This window comes from Xenopus laevis, chromosome 4S (assembly GCF_017654675.1).
Source record: "Xenopus laevis strain J_2021 chromosome 4S, Xenopus_laevis_v10.1, whole genome shotgun sequence".
Lineage (NCBI taxonomy): Eukaryota > Metazoa > Chordata > Amphibia > Anura > Pipidae > Xenopus > Xenopus laevis.
In genome coordinates this window covers 80,477,024-80,489,396 of record NC_054378.1, presented here as the reverse complement: position 1 = coordinate 80,489,396, position 12,373 = coordinate 80,477,024, and the positions used below count along the sequence as shown (strand labels likewise).

At 41.9% G+C, this 12,373-nt stretch overlaps 1 protein-coding gene and 1 long non-coding RNA gene across 2 annotated transcripts; one reads left to right on the top strand and one right to left on the bottom strand.

Annotated features, from left to right (window-relative positions):
- Window positions 1-1,226: 1,226 nt before the first annotated feature.
- On the bottom strand, window positions 1,227-4,552 carry LOC108715641. Its single transcript, XR_001935560.2, has 2 exons — window positions 3,900-4,552; window positions 1,227-2,674 (listed from the first exon to the last, which is right to left on the bottom strand). It is a non-coding gene; the product is annotated as an uncharacterized LOC108715641 (long non-coding RNA).
- Window positions 4,553-8,531: 3,979 nt separating this feature from the next.
- ier5.S (immediate early response 5 S homeolog) lies at window positions 8,532-10,863 on the top strand (the record flags this gene model as incomplete). The annotated part of the gene is given in 1 exon segment (NM_001091219.1): window positions 8,532-10,863. A coding segment is annotated over 1 exon segment (843 nt). The 3' UTR covers window positions 9,485-10,863.
- Window positions 10,864-12,373: the final 1,510 nt, after the last annotated feature.

Here is a 12,373-nt window from a genome sequence, read left to right as displayed (position 1 = left end):
CACGATCATCTCACCAAGGATACTGGATGGAAGAACGCCACTAGGAAGGCAGGTCAACACAATACAGCGTGGAACAGGCAGGCCGGGCCAGCACAAGCAGAGTAGAATAGTCAGACTGGCCGTACTCAGGATTGGAGAGCGTAGAATAGTCAAGACAGGCTGGAATCAGGATTGGAGAGTGTAAAATAGTCAGACAGCCTGGAATCAGGATTGGAGAGCGAAGAATAGTTAGACAGGCAAGGATAAGCTTGGAGAGGTTAGAATAAACAGGCAGGCAAGGGTAAGGATACAGAGTACAGAATAGTTAGGCAAGGCAAGGGTCAATTTCCTTACAAGAGTTCTGTCTTTTGCTCCCACGCTTTTTCCTGTTAGTTAGAGCTGTAATATTTCTAGTCAGGTGATCTCTAAAGGCAGCACAGAGACCATCACGAAATGGTGGTTCAAGGCAATATTTACTTAAATATATACTATACCAGTTTGGTAAGATTCTTTAATATGCCACTTTATATGATATAAACTATATGTTGCTTAAATATTCATTTTGGGGGTAATGTTTTCCTTTACGTTAGGTATAGAAATGTCACATTCAGTGATCTGAATTTGGTTGAACTGCTTTTTTGGGTTAGAATTCTTAATGAAAACATACAAACAGGTGTCATATTTCTCAGTAGAACTTTTCCCTCATAAATGCAGGAAGGTAGAAATACATACCAGTATGTATTCTATAAGTAGAATCCCTTGACAACTGCATCACACATATCTGTTAACATTTATTGGGGCATATTAAACAGAAAAACATATCATATTATACCTCACCGCAGAGTTGTTAGTGCTCCATATTGCCACAGCTTCTCCCTCGTTATGTAATTTGTGCCATTGGGAACTTCATCAGAGTAGTGAATACGATAGGAGGGAGGAGCAATGGGGCTATGGAGAACTAAGACAACTCTGCTGGTATGATATGATGTTTTTGTTCAATAGTAATATGCATTGAATAAATGTTATTTGTGTGGAACTGCTATGTGTTTGTACATTGTAATTAAGAACAACATCCAATGCTCAATGTAACAATCTGGCAGAGGGATTTTCCATTAGGACTAATATATAACTATACAAGCCCTATTGAGATATATTGATTCGAAGAGCATTGTATTGGTCCCAAAGACTGCTGAACTGGACATTTGTGACTGAATATATGATAAAACGGTTATCTTTTTTCCCTATTAATAACATTGCGCTCAAGCATCATTTTTACCGGCCAGGTGGCAACCCTACATGCTAGTCACAAAAACAATGCAGTTATATGATGACGAAATGAGTGGATCACAATGACCCTGTATTTTATCAGTAGTAAGAAGCTAGATGCCTAGATGTGTATTTATCACTTTACATATAGAGAGGATGGACTTTTCTTTTTTTTTAAACCCAAATAAATTTAACATTATGGTTAAGGGCGAAAATGTCCAGCTGCTGCTACTAAATACAATTGCCTGACCCCACAAGTGTACTAGCAGGGTCCAGCTGATTATCATAACAACCAATACAGGGGTAACTGGTTTTTACTGACCACCAATCTGAAAATAATGTGTGTGGGAAACCCTGGAAACTGCCTCTAAAGGTGTCTAGGCTACTCAGAGATGAACTATGCTTCCCACCCACAGTTAAAACAGTGCAAGTATGCTAAACTTCTCCGACTGCAATTGGTTAATCCCCAAGTGTATATTCTCAGCAGTAATGCAAAAATGATTTTGGCCAACACAAGAGAAAGGGAGCTATATGGGAAGACCATTAATCTCTTTGTCTGGCTGCTGTTCTCATTGTTATGCTGGGCAGGGGGATGGGTGGGAGAGCTTAATTATCATTTCCCTGCTCTGCCCTGAGGTTGAAGTGTGCAGTGTCTGCTGCAGAGGGCTCCAGGGACTTACTGGCCAATACTCCATTCAGGCAGGCACTAAGACTTATCAACAAGAAAAATGTGTTAATGAGGAGCTGTTCCTGCCACATGCTGCTTCCTGATCTGTTTCAACTCTCTCCCACCCCCATCCCAATTGATAGGAAAAACGTGATGGAAGATTAATGACGCCCCTTTGTTTTTTTCTTTACTTCCATATGAACAGGCACATGCACCCCTGCATCTAACGCACCTGAGCCCCTATATTGAAGGTAGTGAAAGCCTGCTGAAATCACCCTAGCTGTGAACACTTAGAATTATTAACATTAATCATTTGTATAGTGCCAACATATTCTGTGGTGCTGTACAGTAGAAGGATGTACACATGAAAAACAGAATTTGCTCAAATACAGACCAATACAGGATATAGGACTGAGAATATTCACACCTTATTCTGCTTGCTTTTTTTGACTGTAAACACTTTTGGACAGGGTCCTCTTTAACTCTTGTATTAGTTATTGTCTGTTTTGCACTGTATGTAAATCTGTATGTTGAATGTACACACTTATTATACCGTGCTGTGTAATATGTTGTAGCATTATAAATACTAGATAACAATAATACAATGTTTTATTTATTCTTGATATCATATTTCAACTAAAAGGGATCTTCTTTCTAGCTTCATTCAAGTTTCTGCTAGAGGCAGCAAGTGCTTCAGGAAAGTTAATTCTGGGGAATGTTCAGTAGTCTGTCTGTTCTTCATCTAGGTGTACTTTGGCCTGGCTTAGAGAGCAATAAAGCAATAATATAGTTAGTGAGAAACTGTTTTTGTTTTCTGATGACTTTTACAATTAATAGAATTTTCTTTGAGCTTTTTTTTTTTTTTTTTTTTTTAGAACATTTACAGAACATTTTAGAATATTTATTTATACTGCCCCAACCAACCCTACCCATTGGAACTTGCATAAGAAAGTGTATTGTTAATATCAGTAAGGTTATACTAGATCACAACTACAATGTTATTACTCTATATATATATATATATATATAGAGCTAGTGGGGGTGTCGCACTGCATGCTACTGTCCTAAATCCCATGACCATAATCCTTTTGTCCCAGTACAACCCATTTTTTTCTGTTAGGGACTGTTTTTGAGTTATTTAGCAAATCTCCAGGTTGCCATGTCTGCAATCTGGTTTCTATGGTTTAAATTACCCTAGCAACCATACACTGATTTGTTTAAGAGACTGGACTATGAATAGGAGAGGCCTGAATAGAAAGATGAGTAATAAAAAGTAGCAATACATTTGTAGCCTTAAGGTGGCCATAGACGCAAAGATTCGCTCGTTTGGCAACATCGCCAAATGAGCCGATCTTTCCCCGATATGCCACTAACGCCATGACTATATCGGGGGTAATCTGAACGTTCGGCCCTATGGCTGAACGATTGGATTACGATGAGAGCGCAATGGGCTCCGGCGGGACGGTCAGGACATGTCCAATCGACCGATCTACACCAGACGAAAAATCTCGGGACTCTCCACACACAGTCTGAAAATCGTACAATAGGATCTTTCTGTCTATGGCCACCTTTAAAGACATTTGTTTTTAGATGGGGGTCAGTGAGCCCCATTTGAAAGCCGGTAAATCAGTAGATGAAGGCAAATCATTAAAAAAAAAAATGAAAATGAAGGCCAATTGAAAAGTTGCTTAGAATTAGCCATTTTATAACATACAGAAAGTTAAAATAAATGTGAACCACCCCTTTAAGCATTCCCACATCTCCCCTTCACGTGCATCCAAAATGACAATTTTCATTCACTAATATTGCAAGTAAGTTTCTCTGTCTGATACAGCAATACCGTGTGTCCTTATATAGTGTATCTGTCTCTTTCACTAATTACATTTGTTTAGAGAACCATCTACATGTCCATCTCGTTACAATCCATATCACACCCTCCCCCTGCAGAGATGATAATACGCTTCTGTTTGCCTTTTGTCTTTCTCACCTTCCCCACTGCAGTTATTTTGGGAAAGAGCATCTGAGGCAGGGGAGTGTCTCGACCAATCTGCCCAGACCGGTTTGAACCCTCTTTATCTTCTTATCACGTAGCAAACGTACACACAAGTCATTTACACAGCCTTAGCTCCCGCCCACCGCAGCTCGGTGATGTCACGCTATCACGTGGGTAGAAGCAAACCAAAACACTTCTTAGCAATCCCGATAGCTAGTTACGTATATGTTGTTGTTGCTCAGCCACAGTAAAGGCATTGATATGTATTTACCTACGGGGAACCTTTTGAATGTGACTGATCTACATTTGCAGTAAATAAACATTTCTTTTAATAAACTGTCGCCGAATGTCCTTTTATTCAGTGATTGTACTATGTAAAATGAGACGTTATTTTGGCTAATAATACCCACTGTATGTGAATATATATCTACTAACCATAATTTGTTTCAGAGCTAAAGAGACACCTTTTAGGTGTAAATTTGATAACTAAACCCCTCCCATAGAAGTTAATCCTATCTTCTAAAGTCATTAAATGAGGCCAGAGGGACTAGTTTAATCAGAATGAGAAGGCTCAGACACTAAAGCTGGCCATAGATGCAAAGATCCGATCGTACGAATCATCGTACGATCGGACTTTCCCATCTCCCGACCCGCCACTAACCATTCAGATCAAAGTCTTACCAGTCAGATTAGTTAAAGAACAGATCAGCAATGTTCTGCCCCTGACAGCAATCGTATGATATCTATGTCCAACCAAAGCTAGTGACAGTAGAGCAGAGATATTATCGGCAGCTGACAGAAATTTTCTAACCTGTCCGATCGACCAAACGACCGATCTCCGCCGGACGAAAAATGTCGGGACTCTCCACACACGTTTCGAAAATCGTACGAATCCTCGATTCGTACGATCAGATCTTTGCGTGTATTGCAAGCTTAACCCCACTACACCAAGCCTTCATGAAGATTATCTGATGAGGAACATCATCTGAAATTTCTTATCATTCAGGACTTAACTGGGTACCCTATAATAAGCCTGCTGTTTCCATTGTAATGCCCCAGGTTTAGATAGACTATCAGCAAATGGCAAAATATGTTTCTGTTATTAAATAGAAAAAATGTTGACTTTGGTCCAGGGTCACAAGAAAACAGAAGCAACCCATCGCAAAATATGAGGGTGGAGTTGAGGGGGAAGGGTCAGTATGTAGACTAGGGATGCACTGAATCCAGGATTCGGCATTTTTCAGCAGGATTCGGATTCGGCTGAAACCTTCTGCCCGGATGAACCAGATCTGAATTTGCATATGCAAATTAGGGGAGGAGAGGGAAATCAAGTGACTTTTTGTCACAAAACAACGATCTAAAAAATGTTTTCCAGTTCCCACTCCTAATTTGCATTTGGATTCGGAATCTCTCGTGAAGTATTCGGGGCTTCGGCCGAATCCAAAATAATGTATTGGGTGCATCGCTAATATAGACTGTACAGTGTAAGTGCCGACTGGGTAGAGGGGCATGCTCTGGGCACTGCCAGTTGTTATTTATTTCGTAGCTCTGTTTTTGTCTGTTAAAAACTCTGTTCAACTCTCTCCCACCCCATCCCTATTGATAGGAAAAATGTGATGGAAGATTACTGACGCCGTTTGTTTTTTTCTTTACTGCCATATGAGCAGGCACATGCACCCCTGCATCTTACACACATGAGCCCATATATTGCAGGTAGTGAAAAATAAAAGAATTTGCTCAAATACAGACCGATACAGGATATAGGACTGATACAGAATAGCTGCACCTAATTCTGCTTGCATTTTAGATTGTAAACGCTTTTGGACAGGGTCCTCTTTATCTCTTGTATTAGTTATTGTCTGTTTTGTACTGTATGTAAATCTGTATGTTGAATGTATACACCTATTTATTATACAGTGCAGTGTAATATTCTGTAGCTTTATAAATACTTGACAACAATAATACAATGTTTTATTTATTCTTGATATCATATTTCAACTAAAAGGGATCTTCTTTATAGCTTCAGTCAAGCTTCTGCTAGAGGCAGCAAGTGCTTCAGGAAAGTTAATTCTGGGTAATGTACAGTAGTCTGTCTGTTCTTCATCTAGATGTACTTTGGCCTGGCTTAGAGAGCAATAAACCAATAATATAGTTAGTGAGAAACTGTTGTTGTTTTCTGATGACTTATACGATAAATAGAATTTTATTTGAACTTTTTTTTAGAACATTTACAGAACATTTTAGAATATTTATTTATACTGCCCCAACCAACCCTACCCATGGGCACTTGCATAAGAAAGTGTATTGTTAATATCAGTAAGGTTATACTAGATCACTCCTACAATGTTACAAAATGTTTTCCCCCTTCCCACTCCTAATTTGCATTTGGATTCGACACGTTATTTGGCTGAATCTCTAGCGAAGGATTCGGCCGAATCCAAAATTGTGGATTCGGTGAATCCCTAATATGGACTGTACAGTGCAAGTGCTAACTGGATAGAGGGGCATGGTCTGGGCACTGCCAGTTGTTATTTACTTAATACCTAGAGCTGTTGCTGTCTGTTAAAAAAAAAAGAGAAAAATGAGGAAGGAGTGGAGTGATTACCAGTGTGTGGCCCTCAAGCTGATGTTGTACTACAACTTCCTGTATCCCTGGACCCTGATGCTGGATGTTCAAAAATGATTTTATTTTGACATTAATAACAGCTAAAATGCCACAATTTAGTCATACACGATTTGTGCATTCCCACCTCTGATGGGGGCCCCAGCCATCCATCGTTGGCTTCCTCTCTCCACATTAAGTGTGCCTTTTATAGAAATAGAATTAGCAGATTTCAAGTACAAGAGAAAATGCCACAATGCGGTTGTATAATTATTAAGGACCAGGGGAAGGTGTGTGAATGCTGTATAATTATACACATTAAACTTTAATTGACCAGTTTTGTAAACAACTACAATAATTAAACATGTATGTGCTTTTCATCTCTGTCTTAAATTCCAGTTATAGTTTCACATTCACTTGTTGTAACTTAGGTGTTTGAAATGAATACTATATTGCTAATGTCACACTAGTGGCCTTTTAATTAATGCCAGAGAAAAGGCTGTTGCACATTATCAGCTGTGACCACCCATACATTGCAAAGAAACAGCTAATGTGGCCATGAAGACTATAGACCCACAATTGGATTATTGCAGCCGAGGAACATAGATGGCCATGGCAACCGTTCCTTACCAGTAAGCTAGAGCAGCCATTGCCACACAAAATCACGTAGGTGCCCATGCCAAACTGACCTTGCCCATTTACCATAAATGAGCTTATATACTGTTGTGCTTGAGTAGCAAATGTAAAGTGTGCCATAAACCCCAAACTGTTGGTATGGATTACCTAATAAACTGTATGTCAAAACCAATGTTGGCTATACACAGGCTGATAAAAGCTGCTGACAGACCAAGCCAGTAGCTTATTGTACCGTGTATGGGCTTCCCTGGCCAATATCTGGCTGAAAATTGTCCAGAGAGGGCCAGGACTAGTGGTAGGTAGAATATTTGCCTCTTCTTTCTGCTTGGGCCCTTGTCGTCGTACCTCTCCCACACACACATCAGGGTACTGTCCCCTGACACAACAACCTAGGCATTCCCTCTTGCTGGCTCACATGTGGGAGCAGGGGGAAGGGGGGAGGTGCAGTCCTAGGCCTGGCACTGTGTCCATCTATCAAGGAATTGAGATTTAAAAATCCAATTGAAAGTTCCATATGGCCTAACGATCGGATCAGCCCAACATCGCCCACCTCAAGGTGGCCATAATAGTGAAAGATTCACTTAAGTTATCTTTTAATGTGGCCATCTTTACAATGGATATTATTTCCAGTTAACCAATAGCTCGCACAGCATTAAGTGTTAACCCTATACATCTATTTAATCTTTAGGCTGGCCTTTCAGTTTTACAGACCAGAATACAGGCATTTACCCCAAACCCCTATTTGTTTGTGGGCAACTAAATAAAAGCACTTGCGAGCCTCGCTCCAACAGGCACTTGCTACTAAACAACTATAAACACACATGAGCCAGTCTGGAAACCAACTTCTGGTGGAGCAGGAGCTAAAATAGCAATAGTGGGGGAGGCAGACACAAACAGTCATCATCTGACCTCACGAGCCGTCACGTGACTGAGCCTGAACCCTTACAGCAGCATTACATCAGCCTGGGAGCCGCAACCAAAACACTGCCTGCGTTAAAACGGCAATGCCTCAGTGACGTCACACGTCCGTACTCCTGTGCCTATACGCATTTAATTTAGCCGAGGCAATACGATAGCGTCGAACTACTAATCGGCAGGATTATTTTTATGTGTTTACATCTACAGTAAATAATTTAATAAAGAACAGGGTCTAGGGACATGCACGTTAACATGGCGATGCCGCTTTAATGAAATTCTCCGCGGGCCTTTCGAATCCAGGCGGTTAATCTTGTGCTCACCAATTGGTAGTTTGTCACGTGTCGCACAAAACGCTAGTCTGCTATGATCTGTGTTGGAGTCCGCTCACGGTGATCTCCTGATTGGCTAATGGGAAAGTGACGCAACTCATATATAAACCGACAGGGGGAACGCGCCCGCGCTTAGTTGCTGTAGGTGTTCTGGGAGGTTGGGTCACGCAGCCTTGTGTCACTGGTTGAACCGCCCTCAAGGGAACCGGCATCCGTGAGGAAACGGGGAGAAAGCAATTGCATTTCTGAAAATGCACCGGGAAATGTTAGAACAGCAGCAAAGCGATGCTGGGAATGTGGAAACAACCCCCGGGTTCGGCTTTCGCCTTGAAGCTCACCGCATAGTGAGTATCTCGCTGGGAAAGATCTACCACTCCCGGGTGCAGCGCGGCGGCATCAAACTGCACAAGAACCTGATGGTGTCCCTGGTACTGCGCAGCGCCCAGCAGGTCTATCTGAGCCAAGGGCCGGAAGAGTTACAGCAGGAGTATTACCTGAGGCAGGAGCCGCTCCATAACCCCGGCCCGCAGGACTGCAGGGAGCCCGAGCCGCGCTCATTCACGGGGGATGCTCCGTGTCCTCGTATGGCGGCCCCTGAGCAGACAGACGCACGGACATGTTCATGCCCAACAACGAGCAGCTCAGACGACTCGGCGAACCCCCGGGGGGTGCCATGCTGCCCGTGCCAGGGACATGACACCGAAACCTGCCGAGCCCACTCGGCGTCCCAGCACAAACCAGAGCAGAGCGGCCCAGATCCCCCGAGTAACTACTGTCGGAAGAGAAGCGGAGGAAACCCGCCAGATGGGCCGGCCATGAAGCGAGCAAAGAGGGAACAAGGAGAGCAGGAGGTGCCAGAGCCAGGGGACGAGGCGGAGGAACACATGGAGACCGAGAACGTGACAAACCTCATCAGCATCTTCGGCTCCAGTTTCTCGGGACTTCTTAGCAAAGAGCCTGGGACTGAGGCGGCTGAGGAGCCCGCGCAGGACGTGCAGGAATTGGACTCTGCGGGCCCAGCCGGTAAAGGTTGCAGTGAAAGGGCGATTAGCCCAAGCATGACCTCCTGGAGCACAGCCATAGAAGCCTTCTGAGCCAGCCCATCCTCACTGAGACTGCTGCTGCTGGCACACAGCTCTATGTATGGATTGTTTTATATAGACTGGATCGTGATGATGCAGGGTTTGACTGAGCTCCAGTAAGGCTCTTGTGTTGCCCCATGTCTGGATGCCTAATGTTGTGTTTGGATTGGCGGGCAAAGTTTGCTATCTTGCTAAAGCACTTATGGCAGAGATCTTTCAACCAGTGCACCTCCAGCTTCTGGTGAACTACAATTATTTAGCACTGGCTCTCTAGAGAGGCTGGGAGTTGTAGTCCACAACATCTATTCTTTTCCTCCTGGTTGAAGATCCCTGACTTAAAGGGATGCCACGTGTACAGTTTACTTAACTCAGTCGTTGCCAGAAGACACAATGAAAGTGTTACACGCCATCTCGCCAGGGACTTGGGCACTCCTGGGACATCCATGATTTTCTGTTTCTGTAAGTGTGAAATGCTTTCAGATAGCTGGATCTCGTGGGTAGTTTAGGGGTGTGACAAGTCCCAGCTGGCACTGTAGGTGCATTAAGGTCAATAATTCAATCAACACTAATTTAATGAAACCATTGCTATTATATTGTAATAACTGTTTTTTTTTTTCATCTGGGGGAGTTATTTCCCTGAGGCAATAAGCATCAGTCCAGTAACACCCCCCTCCCCCGTTTGAAAGAATGTTCCCCATCCCCCCACCTCTATGATCACCGCGTGTTAGGGGAGTTCCCCATTTGGGGGGGGGGAGAGGGAGGGAGGTTTCCATCTGTTCACCCTGCCCTTTTCTTGCCTATTGTGTTATGGCTCCTCCTGTCTACTACTGCTTCATGTTTCATGTCCTGACTTGAGGCAAATGCCAAAGTGTTCAAACTGCTTAGTGGTCCCTTATTTCCACACACCCATACCATTTGTTTAGTTAATTTTGTCACTTAAGTTCATAAGTAAGTGTTTTCTAGAACTTGCAAATTTGGTTTTGTTTCAGTTAATCTATAACATGTCAATGTCCAATTTATTTTTTTTTAAATTTTGAGCACACGCAATTCCTGGTACTACCCCTCCCCAAGCCACCCACCATCCTTTGGTTTCTATTTACTGTAAGCATGAGGAAGTGACTGTTCAATGTATCAGTGTCAACCTATTGAGGAGAAAGGAAAACCCAATGAAATGTATTTTATCTGCTGGAAATGTTGGTCAGGCTTGGTGCTCCTGTGCTCAGTCCAGCCCTGCGTGCACAGTCAGATCTCTCTTTGTTTTAGAAGATGAGTTATTCTGGCCGAACGTGATTTAAACAATGGTTTACAGTATTTTTATGCACAATGCTGTAACTGACTTCTGTATACTATGTTTCTACGTGTTTGACACGTATTAAATATTTTGAAAAGTTCCAGAGCTCTTGTTATTTATAAAACATCTGTTTGAAATAATATATACACTCTTACTGGGAGATTTGGGGTAAAATTGCTCCTTTTGTAACATCCAAATCTGAAAATCCTGCAATGCTTGGTAGTAGACCATGCTAAAATAATTTGCAGTAGCTGTTTCTTTGTATTTACCCCTTTCAGTGCGATGTGAACCAATGAGCAACATACAGCGGAACATAACTGGTTAAATATATTTATAGTTTTAATATGGTTACACATAGTTTAATTTAAGGTAAATTACAAGCAATTAGTATAGTACATTTGTAGCTGTATTTCGTTCACTTGGTCATGTTACAGTTTTGGTCACATTATTCCCAATTGTGGTCTTGAAACTGGGACTTGAGTCATTTTTTCCATGGTATCTGAGCTCACGGTTTGTTAACAATATGAAGGAAAGAGTGAATTTTGCAGGCCATCATTATGGCAAAACCTGTTTAAATGGCAAAATAAATAAACTTCCTGCTCTGCCCCACCTCCCTCTGGCAGTTCAATGATCCGTATAGATAAGGAGCAGGTGTTAGAAGAGGGGGGGTAGTGACCTCCAGTCTGTTGGCTAAAGGTCGCATTGTTCTTATTGGAACCAGTAGTCATCCTGTTGGCTATTTATAAACACATATGCATGTCAACTGGCTACTATTCCTGTTTACAGCTCTTACAAACCTGATTATGACACAACTGTTTGGACATCCACATAGTAATGTAGAAAAGCTGCCGGTTAATGTACATTTTCAGGTAAATTACCTTAATCATCACCTTGAGTGTTTTCCTTGGTGGATAACATTTCTCAGTTCCTGCAAATGTGTGTATTACTAAACAGTGTTGTTTACATTATGACATGTACAGTTTCATTATTTGCTTTCTGCTGGCAGAAGGATTAGCGCAACATTGTCGGGTTTAGCCTTATTTATCAGCACAAAAATAGCAGTACTTCATTCTATTAATAACGTGCTTTATAAACATGGCTAAAGAAGCTTGGCCTTTTGTTTTAAAGAGATGAAAGGTGGATGAAAATGCTGGGAGTTGCAGTTCACAGAATAACAAAGTGGTGGCTGTAAACTACTCAGACAGCAGGAGAGAGTTATGACATTTATTGAGCAGAACTACATGTATATACATGTGTATATGTCCAGTATGGTATTTATCAGTAATTGGGGCTCAATACTTTAATGTATGTAGACAAGTAAAAATCACAGCTGTGCAGACAGTCCACTCATGGTAAGTTACAGTGATGAATAAATATAAAGTTAAGATTGAAAAAAGTATGTGAGAAAGCAGAAATCTAACAAGCCTGGGCTAATGTATGAGCTCATGTGCTGTAAATTCCCAGTTGCTGACCTTGAGCAACATGCCATATTTGAGTGTTTGCTTAACTGTTCTGAAACTACCTTGTGTGCGTCCCTTATCATGATAGCAAGTCATCCTTATTAATGTGATCTAGTTTCCAACACTCGCCTGGTATGTTTATTTGACTTG